The sequence below is a fragment of the Drosophila persimilis genome, unplaced genomic scaffold (genome assembly GCF_003286085.1).
Source record: "Drosophila persimilis strain 14011-0111.01,24,50 unplaced genomic scaffold, DperRS2 tig00000191-arrow-pilon, whole genome shotgun sequence".
Lineage (NCBI taxonomy): Eukaryota > Metazoa > Arthropoda > Insecta > Diptera > Drosophilidae > Drosophila > Drosophila persimilis.
This window is the reverse complement of record NW_020825298.1, coordinates 10,343,592-10,366,989: the sequence shown is the minus strand read 5'-3', so window position 1 is coordinate 10,366,989 and position 23,398 is coordinate 10,343,592. Positions and strand designations below refer to the sequence as shown.

The 23,398-nt window shown below is 45.8% G+C and overlaps 1 protein-coding gene across 1 annotated transcript; it reads left to right on the top strand.

Moving 5' to 3' along the window:
* Window positions 1-18,345: 18,345 nt before the first annotated feature.
* LOC6589208 (V-type proton ATPase 116 kDa subunit a) lies at window positions 18,346-22,462 on the top strand. The gene is made up of 4 exons (XM_002014662.2): window positions 18,346-18,410; window positions 19,717-21,931; window positions 21,996-22,167; window positions 22,231-22,462. Exons 2-4 carry the CDS (start codon window positions 19,738-19,740, stop codon window positions 22,322-22,324), a joined length of 2,460 nt encoding a protein of 819 aa, XP_002014698.1. The 5' UTR covers window positions 18,346-18,410; window positions 19,717-19,737; the 3' UTR covers window positions 22,325-22,462.
* The last annotated feature ends 936 nt before the right edge of the window (window positions 22,463-23,398 follow it).

The window sequence follows — 23,398 nt, the reverse complement described above, 5'->3', positions numbered from 1 at the left end:
CAATAAAATGGCAGAAAATAATTCAACACGTCTTTAATTTCATGTCTTTGATTCTTTCTTTCTTTCTTTGGTTAAAATTTAATCACAAATGTGGCCAAAACTGTAAGCTCCTTAAATATCACAAAAAACTATTCCTTTGTTTGGCAAAAGTTTCCGATTAATGCCCAGGACATTACGATAAGCTGGCACCGAAAAACAAGCAACGAAAGAGCTTAATTTAGTTAAATAACCGGCGAGAGAAGAGAAGCCATAAAACCAATGGACAAGTCTCAAGTCAGCCAGAAATTATAGAGATTATTTTGCTGTGCAGCAAAAACTGATTGATAGCTCTAATTAAATCTGCAGCAGCGGCAGCATAAAAACTTTTATTGAAAGCCGTAAAAGTCGTAAGTCGGACGGAGGGTGGGCGTGGCGAACCTCTTTGCCCCCTTGCTGTAAACATTTATTTAAAGTTTTTGCCAAACCGCAAAAGGCTGGCCTTTAAAGGCGGGGGAGGGACCGCTTTATCTATGGACCCGACGACGATTTATGATTGCACACTCAGCATAATCAATTCTTATAAATTATTGTTATTGTTGGAGGGTTAGCCGCCCCCCTCCCCTCCCCCCCTGCAGGATGTGCCGCTGACAACATTAAACAATCAGCCTGAATTATGGGTGCTCTCTCTCTCTCTCTCTCTCTCTCTCTGGGGCTGGATTTATTTGTTGCCAGCTTTAAGGCCACTAAACGCAAAGAGCCAAAGGCAGAGCACATTTGCCGTAAACAAAGTCTGGCACAAAAGATCAATGACTCCATTGAAGTTCCATAAAAATTGTCCAACGCCATCCCAGACTTCCACACCAAAAAAAAAAAAAACGACCAAGGTGCAGCACAGTCTGCGACACTCACACACACACACACACACACACCGAAGCAGGTAACCTTTAAAAAAAAAATAAAAGTAAAATGGAAAACGGAAAAACCCACGGAATCGAACGAACGGCAATAACTGCCGCAGACTCAAAGAGCATTGTATGCATAAATAATGCGCTTTCTGGCCGAAGAGACCGCCGTCTGCTCTCTCCCTCCCTCTCTCCCTCCCTCTCTCCCTCCCTCTCTCCCTCCCTCTCTCCCTCCCTCTCTCCCTCTCTCTCTCCCCCTCTCACTCTCTCTCTCTCTCTCTCGCCCACTCTTCGCTCTGTGGCACCTTTCGTCTTCCGCTGTTGCCGCACAGACTGGCAGAGCATTCAATATCACGTTATGTTCCAAATAAAACTCCACGAAAAGTGGAGACCAAAAAGAAAAACCAAAACGAACGCGGGATATCCTTTGGGGAAAAAAAACTTAAATGTTGATTCCTTCTAGCTATAGCACGAAAATAATAATAACTTGACCAACAAGATATATTTCTTAGAAAGTTCCTAAAGCACATAAACTCTCAGAGAAAATGTAACCCGTCGAAAGGCGTTGGTCTTTCAAATCAAATCCGCCTCCTAAAAATGTTGATTATCTGAACATAAGTCCAAAGCTCGAAAGGATACATAACTGATACGCAAATCACAGCAATTTATATCCCCTTACCACCTCCCACATTTACAAACTTTTTGGGAATATGCCGACATTCCCATCGGGGGAAAAAAATACAAAAATTTAAACATAAAATCTACTCTTTTTTATATCTTTCAGAAAGCAAAAAAAAAATATTTAAAAATAATGTTAAATTTTAAATTAAAAAATTAAAAAAATAATGTTGAATATTAAGTTTAAAAAAAATAAAATTACGTTGAATATTAAATTTAAAAAAATGTAAATAAATAATTACTATAATTTTGTACATTATTAAATGGCAAATTTTTAATTCGATTATATAATTAAATAAAATAATAAATTTAATTTAATTTAATAATTGTTAACCTTTTTTGTAGGTTTAAATGTTAAATTTTGAATTAAATTAAATAATAAATTAAAATTAGTAAATATTTTTATAATTTTTATTATTAACAAAATTAAAATTTATTATTATTATTATTATTATTATTCTTGTTATTATTGAATGTTAAATTTTGAATTAAATGAAATGATAAGATTTAATTTTTAAGTATTTTTATAATTTTTCCTTTAAATTTTGTGAATCTTGAATTAAATTAATTAATTAAATAATAAAAGTAATCATTAAATTAAATATGAAATTAAATTTATGAATTATTAAATTAAATAACAAATTATAATAATTAAATATTTTATATAATTTATATATTTATATAATTTATTATTAACAATCCTACAGCTTTCTTTAAACATACGAGCATTAAAAAGTTCTATGACTTTCTAAGACTAAAAAAATTTTTGAAAATAAAATAAATAAAATAAATACCTAAAGAAATAAAAAAATGCAGAGAAAAAACCCTTTAAGAGCGGACGTACGTCTCCAGGAATGAAGTGATTGCCCAGCGACGGACCGCAAAGTCCCCATCGAATATTTAACAATTTCTTTTGAAGCTCGTGCTCCTTCCTTTTTGTCAGGGTATCCAACAGATTGGGCTGGCCCCAGCCCCAACCCCAGGACGACGAGGATGACGACGACGACAATGCAAATAAAACATGTCGCAAAGGAGTGCCGTGTTTTTTTTTTAGTCCTTTTCTGCTTTGGCCATTTTCTAAAGGTAATTTTTTAGCCACTGCAGGTGGCAGTCGGACAAGAATGAGAGATGGCGGCCAAGAGGGAGTACAGAAGGAGACCGAGACCGAATAAAGGACGCAGGACACGGCTTGGCTTCCACTATTGATTCCGCCTGATGGCCAACCCTTTTCGAATGTGTATTTAAGACTGCGGCCCAGGCCGAAAAGACTTGAAATGAAGCCGAAATTGATAATTGAATTAACCGCAGAAAATGTCAATTGTTTGCCCTCGACGATGGCCGGCGATTTTAATTGAATTTACTTAAGCCCGCGGCGGAATCCGATGCCAAAATCAAGGAAAACTTTCCATCCAGAAGGACACCGTTTCCACTGAAGGATTGAACCCGAGATTGATGGCGATTAGGGGGTCTATCAATCGGCAAACGATTGACTGGGTCATATCTGCATTACAAACCAATCCATGGCCCCACCTATGGCCAATTGTGGCCACATACACGGGCCATTTAAAGTGCCAGCTCCCTGGGCTCCCCACTGGGCCACGCCCACAATGATATACGACGGTGGCCCGGTGGCAAAAGTGGCAAAAGTGCAAATTCAAAATCAGCAACAATGAATGCAGGGAACACACCCCGCTGTGGCGAGCAAACAGGCAGCAAATCAGCTAAGGAGGAGATGGAGGAGGGGATGGAGGAGGGGGGACGGATCCAGAGCCAGTACTTGGCAAGTGCCAAGGCGCTGTCAGCAGAAAGTTAAGCCGGGGCTAAGCAGATGCCTGTTTGGAGTTTGGAGTTTGGCCACTGCGTAGACAGGCGGCAGGAGGCACTGCTTGGGGCAGGATTCGTGCACCTCTGCGGCTGCACATCATCAATCTTCTTAGACAGCCACGCAGCGCCCTCGTTGTGGCTGCATCAGTTTTGTGTACCGAACGTGCTGCCATTTCCTGGTGGCCCGGACACACAGCGGCAGACGGAGTGCGGAGCGGGGAGTGCGGGGTGCGGAGTGCAGCTTGGAGTGAAGTAGAGGAGTCCCGAGTTCCGAGTTCCGAGTCCTGGCACTCGTTGACTCGCTGCCTCACAATTTTTGTCATCGCTGGCTTGTCTAACCTTTTTGAGTTATGCTCCTTGCAGCGCCACAGACCCCAGTCCTCCATTCAGACGGCTCCTGGTGGCACTCCTCCCGCCCTCAGACGGCTCCTGGTGGCACCCCCTCACCCTAGACTGCTCCTGGTGGCACCCCCTCACCCTAGACTGCTCCTTGTGGCACCCCAGACTGCTCCTTGTGGCACCCCTCCTCCTCGTTCTGCTCCCTTTTTGTTGTCCCCGTCGACAGTCGTTGACTCCGACCTCCACAGCTCCTCCTGGGGCTCCTTGCTCCCTGCCCCCCTGCCCCCTGCCCCCTGGCCTCCTGCATCTATTTTACAAGTATTTTATTGCCAAGCTCTGCCTCAAGCAACTGCCACTGCCACTGCCACCTCAGAGCGGTCTGCACTTTGTTATTAATGCGCATTTAAGGCCCCCCCCCCTCCCCTCTTTTTTTTCTCTGTCAATTTTTGTGCCGAGGCTCCACCTTTTTGGCTCTCGCTTTTGTGTGCCTTCTAATTGAGGAAACATTAAAAGTCAAGTTCTGGCTGCCGCATTGTTATAACCCAGAAAAACACGAGTGCACTGCAGTCATGGCCTCGCCCCCCGCCCCCCGTCTCCCGGCTCCCCCGTCTCCCGACTCCTAGTCCTTCCTTTGTGTGTCCCTTTGGAGACTAAGGGCGTGCCTCTGTTCTTTTTTTTAATGAAGTTTTCGGCTGCCATTTGTTGAGTTTGACTTTTTGACATGGTTCTGGTTCTCTCTGACTCTTTTTTTAGGGCCCCTGCAATTGAAAGGCATTGTCACAGGCCCTGCCAGCCAGCCAGCACATCAGACGCTCAATTAACTGGCTACAAGTTGGAGCTCTCGGCGGAGCCCCGGAGAGGAGGCCGCCTCTCGAACTGGAACCGTGTCTGGGTCTGCGATTGTCTGGGGCACATTAATCATCTTAGCATACAATGAATGCAGCCTCCCCCTCCAGAAGAGGCGATGCCCCTTTCCCCGCATTGTTTAGAGTTCCTGCCAACCCGAGAACTATCCGCTAACGAGTCCTGGCGCTGAGCAACTTCCCTGACAAGTTAAATGGGTGGGGGGGGAGGGGGGTAAAGACCTTTGACCCAGAGCCAAATGCGCAGCGATTATGCGAGTTTATAATAAAGCCGACGAAGCGCATGCAGAAAGGGCTGACGGGCTGACGGGCTGACAGGATGCCAGGACTGCGATTACGATTACAACTTATGGCCGCTGCAGTAGAGGGCATCCTTGGCCACATCACTATCTCTCGCTCAGGGCCGCGCGTTGTCGCCGCCGCCAGTCATTTATCATTTGTGCAGTGGCAGACACTTCTTTGAGCAGCCAACCGCCTGGAGAACCCCGGAGACCAAAGCTCCACTTGATTTGTAAAGCTCTGGGGGGACCCCCCGCCCCCGGCCTGCCCCCGTTTGATGTTTTAGTTATGTGACATCGTCCTTTGCATTCACACATTTCACGCGGATTTCACGCATGTCACACAGCCACATGCTCCGTCTTTGGGGCCAGCATGAAATATGGCAAGCACTTAATAAGCGGCCAGAAGATGAGGGTGAATCGATGGAGCCAGGGAGCTGTGGGGGAGCTGTGGGTGGCCTTGATTGATGGCCACAGCAAAATGGATCTTTCCAGGCTAGTTCCAGTCACACATGGGCTTTCTCTCAGTGTACTCTGTGCACATAATTATGCTCTCAAATAAACATAAACCCGACCTGCCTGCCGCCTGCCTGCCTGGGCATTAGCCGGGTTGTGTAACCAAGACGTTTGCCAAATTAATTTCCAACCGGCTCAATGGAAAACTCGTATCGATCGGTGGTCCAGCCAGCCCCACTTACAAGCTGTAATCCTGCAAATTGTTAAGTGTGCAAACATTTGAGAACGGCCATCCATCCGAAGGGCCGTGCCGTGCCCAGTTTACGGACCGGCCCGAACCGGAAGTCAGTTTATGGCCAAGTTGTGGCGGCCTTTAGTATTTGCTTGGGAAATTTGTTAATAGATTTGCCCACATGCCCAGAGAAACAAACAAACAAATACCTTTAACAAATTATGTCGCCTGCCTGCCGCCTGCCTGCCGCCTGCCCCCGGGAGACGCCTGCAGGAGAGACTTTCTTTCCTGCTCCTTCGCTTCCTTTTGGCAATTGTTTCGAGTGTAAAAGCTGCTGCCTTTTTGGGGATTCCCCCATGCGATTCCTGGTTATATTTTCCGCACAACTTCAGCCCGGAATATGGCACCAGAAATCTGTGTGAAACATGAGCAATTTCCAAAAAGTTGCAGCACCAACTGGAAAGCATAAATCGAACTCCAGGGCAAGGACATTCTGGCCAAAAGTTGGCCCAAAGAGAAAGCGAGTCTCTGTTGCAAGGCGAGTGTCTTTTTTGAGTGCCCCCCTGCCTGCCACCCCCCTGCCAGCCCCTGCCTTTTTGCCAGTTGCATTTACAGAAAACCAATAAACTTAAATGGAAAATCCGTAAACTATAAATCATGGCTTAAGTCCATTTCCTTGGTTGTCAATACGTTTCCGCTTTGTTGTGGGTTCCCCCCTCCCCCTCCCCCTGCCCACAAAGGCACAAGGGAAGAGAGGAATATAGAGAGTTGAGAAATGTTCAGGATTGAAGGGGGAGGGGGAGAGGGACATGGGCCTGGACCTGGGTCTGGGCCTTTGCCTGGTGACTGCTTTACATTTTTTTGGCATGTCCATTTGCAAAGTCATTTACACACACACACACGGCACTCACTCAATTTCCAAGTCAACGTTCAACAGTCCTCGTTCTAGTCCTTGTCCTAGTCCTGGTCCTCGTCCTGATCCTGCTTCTGTTGCTATTCCTGTTTCGTGGCCCTTCTCCCCTTTTCGATTTGACAGAGCTGCCTGTCAGTCAATGTATTTGCTGGCTGCCTCTGTGTGTTGTGCAGCGTTTTCGACAACTCATTTTATTAGACCACACCCCCCGCACCCCTTTAGATGGACTCCAGCATCCACCATTGATAGACAGATGCACTCGACGTCTGCCGGCACGTTTGCGGTCAGCCTCGGAAAAACTGATGTGACTTTTTGATCAGCCAAAGAGAGAGAAGGAGAGAGTCCTTGATGAACTATGTTTCTTGATTTCGGTTTTTGGGGGGGGGGGACTGCCATTCCTTATGTTTTTGGGCGAGTCTTTTCCAATATAAACATTAATCATTTTTTAATCAACTAAAACATTTCTTTGCCTTTTTTTATGGCTTGCTTTGAAGAAAACAAATGAAATTATATGAAAATCATGCAAAGAACATATAAATTATGTATTCCTAATCAGAATCAAGGCATGCCACGCCCCACCCCCCATGAAGCGGCGACGGCTAATAATGCCAAACAAATTGCTGACAGGCGAAGAAGGCAAATTCCGTCATACATAAATTATCTGTAAGCATTTTTTACGACTGTCACAGAAAAGATACACGCATGGGGGGAGGACATTAAGGATTTACAGATACAGGATCCCAGGGGGGCTTTGGCATGGAAGGCTTTGCCACACCTTGTGCTCAACATTTATTAATAACACTCCTTGGACCCTCCTTGGAGCCTCCTTGGACCCTCCTTGGACCCTCCTTGAACCCTCCTTGGACCCTCCTGGGACCCTCCTTGGACGCCAACTAGTGGGGGCCATTTCAATATCTTATGCATAAGCCGCTGCCGCTGCCACTGCCGCAACGGTTGCGGGTCCGTGTATAAATACCACAAAGCAAATAAACACGCGCCGAGCACGGCCAAACAATATGAGATATATATTGAAAACGTGCATACAGAGCCGGGGCCCACTTAAGGCGACCCGGCGACCCCACGACCCGACGACCCACCCGGCCACGACACGAAATGAAAGGCAAAACTTTACACGCTAATAAAATGGAGTTCGGGCGGGGTTTTGGCTGGATGGAACAAGGGATACCCTGGGCCAAAGGATGGGCTCCCAGCTGGCTTCATGTTTGCCAAGGAAAAAAAGGATATTTAATTCTTAAAAAATCTAGAAAAAGGTTAAAAAATTGTAGTATTTTCCCAAAATTATTCTAGATTTTAAAAGCATCTCTTAATATTTATTTACTATTTTTTGGGCTAATTTATTTCCTAGTAAATTATGCATTTTGAAAGCACTTCTTTTGGTACCTTTATCGGGGCCTCAGCTCAATCCTTTATATATCTATCTTTCCATCTTTACCAAGTCCAATCCACCCCACAAAACCTTGTTCTCCACATCGCATACGAAGCTGGGCGCTGGGGCACAAAAGGCTTGGCCAGGCTTGGCCAAATATGGGTTTATGGCTTGTAAAAATCCATGTTAATAATATTAACAAAAGCCGGCCAAGGAAAAGGGTAACTAGCGCACAGAGAGGGAGAGAGCGAGTCAGAGCAATGTCCTATCTGATGCCCAAGGCTTAAAACTCTCCTTTGGCCCCATTTCTTTGGGGCTTTTTTTTGTGGCCAAAGAAAAGGTAAAACGTCAAAGCCGGCGCCGCATCATTAGTGTCATATGTGGCAGAGGCTGGGGCTATTATTCACCTGGCATAATAAATCAAAAATTGTTGCCAATAAATTTATTATTGTAGATTATCTGCCACCCCCCACCCCCACAAACACAGGTGGGCCACAGGAGCCACCTTGACAAAAGCTAAAAACTGACAACCGGATGCCGGGTTAAACCCGGGCCTGGCCAACAATTTATCAACATCAGGCACAAGAGGCCACTATAAATTACCAAACAGCAGGCAGCAGCAGCAAAAAGGCCTGTTTATTGTGTGGGATTTTTGAAAAGTGAATGTTCGGTGATAGACGATGCCGAAAGGCTGTCGTTTTGGCCATAATTGCTGGTCATTTGGAGCAGGGCCCCCCAAAGATGTTTAAAGCATATTTTCAGAGGCATATATGGCTATGTTCCTCCCCCAGGATCCTGGGTATCCTTGCCACAAAGGAGTCCAATTGAAATGTATCCTTTATCGCATTGATTTCTGTTCGGGAACCCCGTTTGCACAGCTCTCGTTTTGCCATTACATAATCAAAGGCAAATTAACGCCACAACCAAGCCCTGCCCCACCCCTAGCTCCCTCCCCCCCCTCTCTTTGTCCCTTCTTTTGACATGGTTTAGTTTGCTTCGTTGTCTGTTTTTCGCCCGCACGTTGTCGCCTCTTGCCGCATTGCAACTGTTGACAAATCTCTTTTTAAGAGCGCGCTTAAAACGTCATTTGAGGGGTTCCATTTTGGTCTTTTTTCTGGCTCTCCCGCATGGCTGGGGGGGGGGGCACACATCGGTGGGCTAAACCAATCAATATTTAACACATTTAACCCTTTGACGAGGCCACGCCCATAGGACTATCGTTCTGATCGTTCTGCGTAAAATTAGCATAAAATTGGAATTTTACAGCCAAGTGAAGCGTATGCAGCGCGTGATTGACAGCAGTCAAATTCAATTGATGTAACACGGGCCCAATGCTGAAGAGGGCCCAAAGCCCAGAGCCCAGAGCCCACAGCCCAAAGCCGAAGCCAAAGCCCGAGCCAAAGCCGCGCGCCAGCCGGAGAATAAAACGAAATAAAATAAAATTTAATTCAAATAAAACCAATTTTGAATCGCTGCCCCCCTTCCACCCCATTTCACACCCCTCTTCGCACTGAAGGTGGGATAACCTTTTGGCTCTAGGTCGAGCGACCTTGTGGCAAAACTTTCCGCAGGGCGCAAAAGTTTTTTTTCCCGTCGTCTTTTTAGACGCATAAATACGCGTACTTTTCAGGAAGTAAAGGGTATACTAGGGGGACCCCAAAGTATGATCCAAATTTCAAGGAATTCCCACTGGAAAGACTCCTAGAAAAAGCCCTGGCAAGCCCTCTTCCGCCCAACAGCTGGGTATCTTTCAGTCTATACGTTCCCACTGTTGTGGTGGTGCCAAAAGGCTGCACACCGAATCGGCGGCTCCAGGATGTTTTGGCAGGCTCTGTCCTGGGGTTGCGTAGAATTTTCCTGGCGGGAAATTGCCTTCGAAGGAGCCAGAGGGGGGAGACACAGGGCCGCAAATCAATGATGCTTGCTTTTGAAGATTTTCTTCCAAGGGAAATTCAATTTTGTCATATATATTTTTTGTGTTCCCCGAATTTCTTGCCGGCAAAAGTTGCAATTAGAAAAATATTTGTGCCCTCAAATGTGGTTTTTGCAGCGAAAAGTTTTCTAAATTAAACCGAAAAAAAAAAAGTTTCCACTCCACAATTTGTTTTTATTAAATGCTGGGAAATATTTAATTTTATTTGATTGTGGCATATCCTTTGGGTTCCATTGAGAAATGTATGAAAATTAAGGTGTGACGACTTTTGGGGCACTTCCTGCAGGAAGCCCCCGCCCGTTAGGGTATCCAATGATTCGTTTTGCCAAAAGGTAATCCTGCCTGGCTGTTTTATAATTCAATTTAGACAAAGTACAGGCCATGCAGAAGCAACAGGCTGGCCCATAACACTCCAGTCATAACAATGAAAATGAATATAAAAAATAATCATATAATATAGTGGGGGGGTGGGGGGGACATGCGAGTACAGCGTTGAGGCAAATTGAGACAAGCAGCGGGAGCCAGGGAGCACTATAGTGGTGGCTGCAGGATGATATTTCTGTTATTGTTTTAAGCTCCTGGGGGGAGGGGAGGGGTAGGGGGAGGACACAAGAGAGCAACAGTTGACGTTTATGCCCGACATGACACAAAAGCGGTATTATGCCACGATGCTACATGGCTCTGCCAGTGCTCCACTGCCTTTTATTTTATTTCCTCTGTATAATTCCAAACTGATATGCATTTCAGCTGAGCTGGCGCTCAACTCGTAACAGTGCCTCATAATTGTCAACTGCTGGCAGTGCTGGAAGGTGAGTGAGTGGTTGCCTCTGCGGCGGTGGAAGCCTGCAAATTGAAATACGAAATCCTTGTTCAACCAAAAGAGTCCAAGAGAAACTCTCATAATTCACGCATATATTATATTTATTTACCTAAAAGCAAACACAAAATATACAAAATATACAAAATACACAAACTATTTTTGTGGAGAGAGAAAAAAGAATTGTCTAGACACTAACGGAACAATTGTTTGCTTCAGCATTGTTTCGGGAGCGATATTTCATTCTGCATGTGGCATGGCATATTATCGCTTGTTTTTCCACCATTTTCACACATTCTCATTTCGGAACAAATTACGTACATTATTGCGGAACAGAGAAGTGGAAACTGAAAACTGAGAGGCACCAGACCACACCGCACCACAATGAAAATAAAAAATAACAATTCCTCTGCATTTGTGAACCCTTTTCGCCGGGGACTTTTCACTTTTTTTTCGGTGGGCGGGTGTGAGGAGTGCTCTGGCATTATAAAAATGCTTAAAGCAGAAAATTGGATTTTTCATCTTTAATGGAAACAAGGCGCTAGTAGGACGAGGCCATAACCGTAAAGCCCCCGCCCTGCAAACGAGTTGCAGCTACGGCCGCGACTGTACATTTATACTCGATAATCAGCGAAGGTTGCGGAGGAATTGAAAATGTTGTCATTTGAATAATTTTTCGATGGGAATACTAGGCTTGGGTCTTTTCACGTGTCTTTTCATCACCTACATCTACGATTACGATCATGATTATAAGGGACGGACGGACTGACTTCATATTGATGAGTTTTTTAATGCACTTCCCCCGAGCCACCGACCATTCCCCATATAGGGGAAAAATTTTATTGTAGGCAGTGAATTGATGAGATCATCATTGAAAATTCCTTCTTTCTGTGATCCTCCCTTCCCACTGCAGTGGCTGACAGTCTGCGTTGGGAGCTACTCGATCCGTTTACTTGAATCTGCACCCTAGACTTTGAGATTTTCTCTACCACTCAACATCCTCTCCATCCCACTCACACAACAACAAACGTTCGCTCTTGTTTTTAGCAGAAGCAGAGGCTGTAATAGAAGAGCCAAAAGAGAAAAAGGAGAGCCTGGGATGCGCTTATAATAATTAAAATGAAAAATAAAAATATAAGTATAAACAGCAAAAAATAACGTAATTTCTCTCGTCTCTTTCCTCACTTACCACTAATCATGTTCCGTTAGCACGAATTTTGGGCATATTCATTTAAGGTGAGGCACCAGCGGTCGGAAGTTCATGTCAACCCACGAAACAATAGAAAGTCAGATCAGCACCATTGGGAATGCCTCACCCTGCCATGGACATCACTTGGAACGAGAGCACTCATTCCTTTTCGATTCTCTTCTTCACTGCATCCCACACACTCGAGCAATGGGAGTGGGAAAGAGACAAAAACTTGACGAATTTTCGGCAAGCTCACAAACACACACACTTTGCTGGAACTCACGTGATCAAACGAAAAAAAAAGCGAAAAAACGAATCAATTACACATTTTAGATATTTACACATGAAAAAAATAATTTAAACAAAAAAATTTTGATTTCCAATATATATGTATGTACATATGTACATATGTACAAATATCAAATATATGAAAAAAATATACATATCACCTCTTTGTCGCCATTTTGGCATTTTGCCTTTTTTGTCGCCCCCGCCCTTGATCAAAAACTTTTGTTTGTATTTAAACACATTTTGTTTAACTAAAACACTTTTTTGTAGACCAAACTTTACTAAACTCCCGCGCGACATTTTATCCGATGGATTTTCTACCATTTTCCGCATTTTCTCGAATTTAAACGCGGAGCTGACTCCAGAACGTGCGCTTTGCCGGCGGGAAAATGAAAGTGAGCGCGGCGCAAATCGTTCATTCTTCGATCTCCTGCTCCTCTTCCTATTTGCTCTCTCTCGCACGCACTATTACGGTACTTTTGCGAAAACGAAAAACGAAGCGAAAAAACGAACAACGAGACAACGAAACAGTTTTAATTTACACACGAAAAAAAATAATTTATTCGAAAAATATATCTATGTTTACCCAAATATATACCACGTATATCAAATATATAAACACATATCACAAATTACTGCTCTTATTCTTTGTAGATCTGCATTTTTGCCGCTATTCTGCCTCTTTGCGCCCCCGCCCTTTTCAACACATTTTCTTCCACTAAAACATACTTTTTTTACATAATCACTGAATGACTAAACTAAACTTCGCTTCACACACCTGCTTAACGTTTTTCGTGCTGGACTTTTCCCCATTTTTCCTGATTTTCAGGGACTTGAACACGGAGCTGATATGCCAATGCACGCTTTGACCGGGTGAAAAAGTTTAAGTGAGAGCTGCGAAAATGCGTTCATTCTTCGATCTCCTGTTCCTCTTCTTATTTGCTCTCTGTCTCCCACGAAAACGCGAAAACGAAACGAAAAGAGGAAGAAAACGGAAAGATATCACATTTTGAATATTGCCACATGAAAAAAATAATTTATGCAAAAATAAAATGTTTTTCTGCATATGTACTTTAAATGTGTATATACATTTATCAGAAATTGCTGCAATTCGCCTTCGTAGATCAAATTTTTGCCGCCATTCTGCCTCTATTGCGCCCCCGCCCTTTATTAAACACATTTTCTTGCACTAAAACACACTTTTTTATATAACCACTGCATCACTACACTAAACTTTACTTCACACACCTTTTTAACGTTTTTCCCGTTGGACTTTTCACCATTTTCCCGATTTTCATAGACTTGAACGCGGAGCTGACTTAAAAACGCGCGCTTGGCCCCGGTGAAAAAATGAGAGTGATAGAAGTGCAAATGCGTGCCATCTTTAATCTCTCATTCTGCTGCCAAGGGCGTAACCAGTATTTCGCGAAGGGGGGCCTTGATTGTTATATGTATTCAGAGAGATTCCGTTGAAAAATCTTTTAAGATCAATTAAGCAAATACCTTTATATTTAAATATGCAGCGAAAATTAAATAAAAATATGTTTCCTAGTCATAAGCATGTTGAGGGTGGGCCAGTTCCCCCTTCCGCCCCTGACTGCGCTCATGACTGCTATTCTTCCTAATTACCGTTTCTCCTCACACGCTCTCTTGAGCTGCTTAGGCTCATGAGTATAGAGTATGGAGCTAGCGGACCTTCTTCTATAACTTCATTATGCTCTTTGTCGTTTTCCTCTGCTACTGAAAAGAGATCAACCGAGTGTGGGAGTGGGAGTGAGATCGATTGACTGATGTGAGAGTTGCAGTGGTTTCGTTTTTGCAAAAGCAGCTATAGAGTGAGTGCGAGAGCGAGCAAATAAGAAGACGAGCAGAAGGGCATAGAATGAACGATTTGCGCCGCTCTCAATCAAATTTTTTCAACCGGCCCAAGCGCGCGTTTTTAAATCAGCTCCGCGTTTAAATTCGAGAAAATGCGGAAAATGGTGAAAAGCCCAACGGGAAAAACGTTAAGAAGGTGTGTGAAGTAAAGTTTAGTGCAGTGATTCAGTGATTATGTAACAAAGTGTGTTTTAGTGCAAGAAAATATAGGGCGGGGGCGGCGCAATAAAGGCAGAATGGCGGCAAAAATGCAGATCTACGAAGGAAAAGAGCAGCAATTTGTGATATGTGTTTATACATATATTTGATATACGTGGTATATATTTGGATAAACATATATTTTTTGAATAAATTATATTTTTTTTCGTGTGAAAATTAAAACTGTTTCGTTGTCTCGTTGTTCGTTTTTTCGCTTCGTTTTTCGTTTTCGCAAAAGTACCGTAATAGTGCGTGCGAGAGAGAGCAAATAGGAAGAGGAGCAGGAGATCGAAGAATGAACGATTTGCGCCGCGCTCACTTTCATTTTCCCGCCGGCAAAGCGCACGTTCTGGAGTCAGCTCCGCGTTTAAATTCGAGAAAATGCGGAAAATGGTAGAAAATCCATCGGATAAAATGTCGCGCGGGAGTTTAGTAAAGTTTGGTCTACAAAAAAGTGTTTTAGTTAAACAAAATGTGTTTAAATACAAACAAAAGTTTTTGATCAAGGGCGGGGGCGACAAAAAAGGCAAAATGCCAAAATGGCGACAAAAAGGTGATATGTATGTTTGTGACATATATATGATATATGTACATACGTATATGTAGGAAACCAAAATTTGTTTGTTTAAATTATTTTTTTCATGTGTAAATATCTAAAATGTGTAATTGATTGGTTTTTTCGCTTTTTTTTTCGTTTGATCACGTGAGTTCCAGCAAAGTGTGTGTGTGTGCGCTTAAAAATTCGTCAAGTTTTGTCCCTTTCCCACTCCCATTGCTCGAGTGTGTGGGATGCAGTGAGGAAGAGAATCGAAAAGGAATGAGTGCTCTCGTTCCAAGTAAAGTTCATGGCAGGGTGAGGCATTCCCAATAGTGCCGATCTGACTTTCTATTGTTTCGTGGGTTGACACGAACTTCCGACCGCTGGTGCCTCACCTTAAATGAATATGCCTAAAATTCGTGCTAACGGAACATGATTAGGGGTAAGTGTGAAGAGACGAGAGAAATTATGTTGTGTTTTACTAGTTATACTTGTTTTCTTTATTGATTTCACTTGATTTTTTTATGAGCTAGGAGCGCATATCGCTTACGGTTATAATTATGCCTGAACATCTCCATTCCTGCAGAGCTGGCGGCCCTCAGTCGGGCATTATGTCAATGTTCTCCAGTAAATACAATTTATATTTCTTAATAGTGTGATACCACAGGAGTGTGGATACAAAATTTGGTTGCTTAGCTCTTATAGTCTCCGAGTACTGGGTATAATAACAATTCCTCTGCATTTGTGAACCCTTTTCGGTGGGTGGCGGGTGTGAGGAGTGCTCTGGCATTATAAAAATGCTTAAAGCAGAAAATTGGATTTTTCATCTTGAATGGAAACAATGCGGTGGTGGGAGGACGAGGCCATAACCGTAAAGCCCCCGCCCCCGCCTGCCAGCACAGAAATAATAAGTATTAAACAGTGTCGGAAAAGGAGGCGAAACAAAAAATAAATGTTAGATATGCTGACAAAGGTAATACAATAAATACGAAATGACGTTGCCGGCGATGGCCGTGGCGCTGCTGCTGGCGCTGGTGCTGTTAATGTGGAATTTTCCGTAGCATACTTTTGGGGCTGCTATTTATTCCGGGCTTCCGAGTGGGTTCGGTCTCTCGCTCTCTCTCTCACTCTCACTCTTATTGGTAGTTCGTAATCGTGCTGATTGTTGCTCTTTTTATACACTTGTAAGCAGAGAGGGTATTGTGATTGCGGGAAGAATTTGAAACTGCTTTTCAGATTAGATACCTCCTATAGAACCCTGCACTATATCATATAGCAACCCAACGAACGGTCGGTTCAAGATCTAGGGTTTGAGAGATGGACATATTTTATTCCAAATTTTATTTATTGATTTATATATTTTTTCTACATTTATAATTTATTATTTTTTACATTTGTTATATATTTCTTTAAATATATTTTACTTTTATAATATTTGTATTTATATATATTTTTTACATTTACAATGTATTGATATATACATTTATAATTTATTGATTTATATATATTTTTACATTTATAATTTAATTATTTATAAATATCTTTTACATTTATGATTGATTTATTTCTATATTTTCCTATACTTATAACTTATTTATTTTTACATATTTTTTTAATTTATAATTTATTTATTTATATATATTTTTTACATTTATAATTTATTTATTTATATATACTTTTTTCTTACCACTTCTAGGGTATCCAAAAACCTCTTCCCTTTTTCCCATTCATTTCTGTTTATTCTTTAACTTCATTTTGTGCCTTTTATTTATTTATTTAGCATTAGTTTTTATTTTACGGCCCATAAAAGGGGGAGCACTTACCGTTCCGGCGTGGAGTCCATGTGCCTCCGCATAAATTAAAAATGAAATTAAAATATTGTAAAAACTAAACCAAGTTTTACGGTGCCATAACGGAGCCAAAGAAAACATACATAAATCTAATGAGAGAATTCCAAGCTAATTGTTTAATCACGAGTGTAAACGACGATAAACCCACAGCGGCAAAAGATAACCCGCCCGATAAGGCCGGCCCGTCGCTATCTGCTCCACGGACAAACACACGGCGCATTCCGGCGGCGGAGGGAAGCCGGGGAGACCTAAGCCCAAATCCGCAATACACACCCCGTAAAGATAGTGGCAATGGCGGGTCCGTAATTGCAGCTGCTACTGGAGCTCCCAAATCGAAAATCGGAAAGAGCTGCACTTTTCGTTGGCCATTGGAATCGAATTGGCTGCACGGCAGACCGTTTGTGTGGCAGACCGCACTGAAAAGCACTTACACGGCTGTGGAGCGTAGCGCTGGCCATTTTGTTGCTACATATTGGCATTAGACTAATCCAGAGAACCGCACGCAACAACTTAGTTATTGGCCAGGGCCAAAAGCTGCCAAAAGCGGCCAAAAGAGCTCGTGGCAACAGACGAAATGGCGACGCACATTGGTCCCCGCCCCGTTGCACGTGCTGCTAACGGATGGCCATTATCAGCATCATTATGTGGCATTAGGAGCCAGGCAGATGATGATGTTGCCAGCAGCTTAAAGTTGTATGCGATTTATTTGCGGTCACTACTGGCTCGTGGCCTCCTCCCTGCCTGCCTTCTGCTCCTCCCTGCCTGCCTTTAGCTCATTTAAATAGCACAAATTAAGACGCTTAAGCTCATTATGTAGGTGCAAATTTTTAATTAGCCAACTCCACGCCAACGTCTGTCCTATCAAAGCCGCCAGCGGCTTATCAGTCAAGTGCATTCAATGGCAGAATTATACAAATTAAACGCCCAGATTGCAAGCAAACTCCCATCAAAACGTTCCGATGATATCACATGATGTACTTCGATATTTCTGCTTCTCGACTCGCAGCATGAATGGAAAATTTGTGTGTGTTTTTCGAATGAATCATGTGCCTATTCCCGCATCGACAAGAGCACGTGACCCGCGATAGGAGGGGCGGTACGCCTGATAAACAAAGCACTTCACTCCTCGGCTAATGCCAGACATAAGGCTGCTGCGTCCTGGGTGAATCCTTGGCCCAAAGGCGGGCTGTGGCCCCAGCAGGGAGACCAGCTCCAAGTGGTCTATCAATAATTATATTTATGTCATTGCACCAGAGATTGATGGATGATTGTGTCGGGCGTTTTCTTTAATTAAGGCTGCAGAACCCGTGCTTATGCTCGATCATTCATTCACACTATTCGAAATGTGGCCACTAATCAGAAGTGTGCCGTAATTGGGGTTCAGTCATTTGTCGATTACCTGGCGATGGGCCACGAGAGCCAGGCGATAAGCCAACGCCAACGCCAACGTCTATCAGAGGCCTTCTTGGTTCTATTCTGTTCTGCTGTTCAACAAAGGTGGGATAGACAGGTGTTTCGACTGGGAGATGCCGAGTAAATGGGTTAAGTATTGTATGACAATATCCCTCCCCCTATATACCCCCAGGCATACCCTGTAACAACCATAGAAATCGCCAAGTGTTCGTTTTGTGATAAAACCAAACCCAAAGATTGTCAAGTGAACGGCGCTCTCTCTCTCTCTCTCTCGTGGCCCCCTGTATTGGGCCTGTATTGGTGTCAAGTGTAGATTAGCTTCAGTCTTATTGGCCATAGAGCTGGCTAGGTCTTGGGCCACAGCACAGTTCTTTCTGCGCCATTGGGGTGGCAGGTCGCGAAAAATAGTCAACGAATCAACAAGAAAATACTTTGAAAAATCTCCCCTCAAAAGTGTAAGTGTGTGTATCCTTTATTTAATCATCGATTTGAGCCCAATTGATCATGTGATCGTTACTCATACGCCACGTTGCCACAAAAATCCCCCAAGTATTTGCCTAAGCACTCGCTTAGCCGTGGTTTTATCAGTGCCCCGACAACGGGTTAACGCTAGACATTACGAGGTTATCATTGTGGCCAGAGATAAGCCGTTAACAGGCCATAAATTACCGTTCGGCGCCCGTTTTCTACTTTGTCTCTTCTTCAGGGGGCAGGGGGCATATGCCACATGGGGCATGGGGGCCAAGTCTTCCTCGTGACAATTGCATTAAACATTTAATGGCCCTCGACGATAACGTATCTTAATTGCCAGAAAAAAAAAACACTAGTTAAACGTCGATTTTCACTAATACAAGGCCCCATAATGGCCCGTGTGACGTCAGAGCACGTGATGGATCATTATTGGGCTGTCGATAATATTTTTACGGCCAACAAATGGATTTCTTAATGAGCCAAGAAAGGCTTTCCCCAAGGGGGGGTGGGCAGGGGGCAGGGGGCACGGCTAGGACCATCGATAATCGGACATTTGCGTGCAGTTTGCTGCCCAGATTTATGGCCAACTTAAAGGCAATTGTCTGGCGCCCAGATTTATGGCCAAAACTGATGTACAATACCGGGCCGCGATAAGGCCAGGAATTGCACTGATTTAGCCACCTAGGGGCCTGGAATTGGGGGTCTCCCAAGAGCACGGGAAGTGGCCAGTGCCTGGAAATTCCAGTTCATGGAGTAGTGCTTCCGGTGGTGGCTATAAATCAGATCTCTCTCCCTGTCTCTATCGAGGCCCCACAGACAGCGCGACTCCATCATTTTTATGGCCGAGAATCACAGACGGCCATAAATATCTATAATCTGGAAACTAGCCTAAATGGGGGCCCCCCACAGACACTGCACAGGTCCTTGCCAGGGGCAGGGGGCGGGGGCCTTTGGGGCTTATTTATAAGCCAACTGATTGGCCGGTAATTGTTAATAATTTGAAATTATTAATGCGCTCAGAGGCCAGCGCTAAACAGGCACTCCAGATAGCCACCAAAAACGCCGAGCAGATAGGGAACAAAACCCCGTTATCTTATCCGCGAGGGCCGTAAACAGTTCTGTTCAATTCCATTTATATGATTGATGGATGGGGAGGACACGGGGGAGGAGTGCACGGACCCAAAGCCAAGTGCGTCAATGTCGAGGGAGGGGAGGAGGGGGGTGTACGGGGGACACACCCAATTAGTCAATCTGTGGCATGGAATTGACAGTGTGATTCGTCTCTTGCAGTGACAGACCAGACATCGAACCATGGGCGACATGTTCCGGAGCGAGCAGATGGCCCTGTGCCAGCTGTTCATCCAGCCGGAGGCGGCCTACGCCTCCATAGCGGAGCTCGGCGAGCGGGGATGCGTCCAGTTCCGGGACCTCAACGAGGAGGTCAGCTCCTTCCAGCGCAAGTACGTGACGGAGGTGCGGCGCTGCGACGACATGGAGCGCCGCCTGCGCTACGTGGAGGCCGAGATGAAGCGGGACAAGATCGAGCTGCCGCAGCTGCGCGACGAGGAGGAGCCGGCGGCACCCAATCCGAGGGAGGCCGTCGACCTGGAGGCCCAGCTGGAGAAGACGGAGAACGAGCTGCGCGAGATGGCGGCCAACGGGGCCAGCCTGAAGGCGAACTTCACGCACATGCAGGAGCTGAAGTGCGTGCTGGAGAACACCGAGGGCTTCTTCTCCGACCAGGAGATCCTCAACCTGGACTCCAACCGGCAGGTGGACCCCAACGATCCCGCCCAGCTGGCCGGCGGACAGCGCGGGCAGCTGGCCTTCGTGGCGGGCGTGATCAAGCTGGAGCGGTTCTTCTCGTTCGAGCGGATGCTGTGGCGCCTCTCGCGGGGCAACATCTTCCTGCGGCGCTGCGACATCGAGGGCCTGTGCGACGACGAGGAGAGCGGCCAGCCGGTGCTGAAGACCGTCTTCGTGGCCTTCTTCCAGGGCGAGCAGCTGAAGCAGCGCGTGAAGAAGGTCTGCTCGGGCTACCACGCCTCCGTCTATCCCTGCCCCAGCTCCCATGCCGAGCGGGCGGACATGATCAAGGACGTGAACGTGCGCCTCGAGGACCTCAAGATGGTGCTCAACCAGAGCGCCGACCACCGCTCCCGGGTGCTCACCTCGGCCTCGCGGCACCTGCCCCGCTGGTCGATCATGGTGCGCAAGATGAAGGCCATCTACCACATCCTCAACTACTTCAATCCGGACGTGACCGGCAAGTGCCTGATCGGCGAGGGCTGGGTGCCGGCCAACGACCTAACTACGGTCCAGGAGGCGCTGGCGCGCGGCGCCAAGCAGTCGGAGAGCTCCATACCGGCCTTCATGAACGTGATCGAGACGAACGAACAGCCGCCGACGTACACGCGGACGAACAAGTTCACCAACGGCTTCCAGAACCTGGTCGACTCCTACGGCATGGCCTCCTACCGCGAGGTCAATCCCGCCCTGTACGCCTGCATCACGTTTCCCTTCCTGTTCGCCGTGATGTTCGGCGACCTCGGGCACGGCCTCATCCTGGTGCTGTTCGCCGCCTGGCTGATCCTCAAGGAGCAGAAGCTGGCCGCCATCAAGGAGGAGATCTTCAACATCTTCTTCGGCGGCCGCTACATCATCTTCCTGATGGGTCTCTTCTCCATCTACACGGGCTTCATCTACAACGACGTCTTCTCCAAGTCGATGAACATCTTCGGCTCCGGCTGGAGCATGAACTACACCGAGGCGGTGGTGGTTGACCCCAGCCTCAAGTATCTGACCCTCCGGCCGAACGACACCTTCACCAAGCCGTATCCCCTGGGCATGGATCCCATCTGGCAGATGGCCGACAACAAGATCATCTTCCTGAACACCTTCAAGATGAAGCTGTCGATCATCTTCGGGGTCCTGCACATGGTCTTCGGCGTGTCCATGTCCGTCGTGAACTTCATCCACTACCGGAAGTACGCGAGCATCTTCCTGGAGTTCCTGCCGCAGGTGCTGTTCCTGCTGCTGCTCTTCGGCTACATGGTGTTCATGATGTTCTTCAAGTGGATCGTCTACAACGACACCGTCGAGGGCCCCCTGTCGCCGGCCTGCGCCCCCTCCATACTCATTCTGTTCATCAACATGATCCTGCAGGGCAGCCAGGACACGCCGGAGCCCTGCAAGGAGTTCATGTTCGAGGGCCAGAAGGACATACAGATGGTGTTCGTCGTGGTGGCGATCATCTGCATTCCCTGGATGCTGCTGGGCAAGCCGCTCTACATCATGGTCAAGCGTCGCGGCAGTCCGCCGGCTCTGCCGAAGCCCCAAGAAGGCGCCAACGGGGGCGGTGGCGACCATGGCGGTCACGGCGAGGACGAGCCAATGGGCGAGATCTTCATCCACCAGGCCATACACACCATCGAGTACGTGCTGAGCACGGTCTCCCACACGGCCTCGTACCTACGGCTGTGGGCTCTGTCCCTGGCCCATGCCCGTAAGTCGAACACAAGGATCCTCGATCGCTGGACAACCACTGATAACCCCTAACCCCCTTTCAGAGCTCTCCGAAGTGCTGTGGAGCATGGTCCTGGCCAAGGGCTTCATATTCGACAGCTATATCGGTGCCATTGGCGTTTACCTGGTGTTCTGGGCCTGGTCCTCGCTCACCGTCGGCATCCTGGTGCTCATCGAAGGACTCTCGGCCTTCCTGCACACCCTCCGCCTGCACTGGTAGGACCTTAGACGGTGTTTCCTTGCCTTGTACCTTTGCTAACCTTCTATTTTCCTTTCAAGGGTGGAGTTCATGAGCAAGTTCTATGAGGGCGCTGGTTACGCCTTCGAGCCCTTTGCCTTTAAGACCATTCTGGTGGACGACGAGGATGCCTAGAGGGGGAGAGAGAGACAGAGAGAGAGGGGGGGAGAGAGCGCGCAGGACGCACTAGCCCAAAAACATTTTCCGTTTATTTGGTTTTCTTTTTTTAAAAGAAAAAAATAAAATTTTGTTTGATATGCATACACCCAGAAATACGAGTGCACCCATACACCCATAAATACACCCATGAATACACCCATACACCCATGGATACACTCATACATCTACTTTCTATCTCTTTTTTCTTGGCTCATTTCTGGTCTTGTCGGACGACGACAAATGTTTGTCATATGCTTTCTGACAGTTTTGCTTTGGTCACCCAAGTGACAACTGCAGACAGGCAGCCCCCCTTTCCCCCCTCACCCCTCCCCCACACACACACACACACAGAGGACTGCACACACACATGGACTGCACACATCCGAAACAATCACAAAGCAAATTGCTTGCCTTCTCCTCCTCCGCAAAAAGAGAACTTTTCGGATGTCCCCGGCTCCAGCTCCAGCTCCGGCTCCGGGTCCGGCTCTGTGGTCTCTCGGTTATTTTTTCTCATTAGAAAGGTTGTCATATGCTGAAATTATGTTGTCAGTTCGACTGTCCATCGAGCATTGAGTTGTGAAATTGCCCTGCGCCGCACTCGGCAATTTAAATAATAATATGCCAACTAGGATATCCCATCCCACACGACAGTTAACCGGATCGCCACTGAAGCATAAAAGGATTGTCGGGTTATGGCTGGCAATATTAAATGGAGTGGCAGCTTCTAAATACCATAATATTCTGTTTAAATGGGGCAGTGGAGGGACTGAAACGTAGGGGAGCTATATTTGGAGCTTGAAATTATATAAATCAATGAAGAGCTTTAAGAAAGTTATAAGACTCGGTTTAAAATTGGTCTAAGAATCGAGCAGAAGAGGTTTGAGTGCATAAAAGCCCAAAAAGGGGCTCAAAAAGTCAAAGAAACACACTAAAAAAAGGGCTGCAAAACATATAAATGTGGCCCCGGGTTTTCCGATGTAATACTCTAAACCAGGACGCCAGATTTGATTATATTTAGACTTTATTTATGAATATTATGTGAGATTTAAA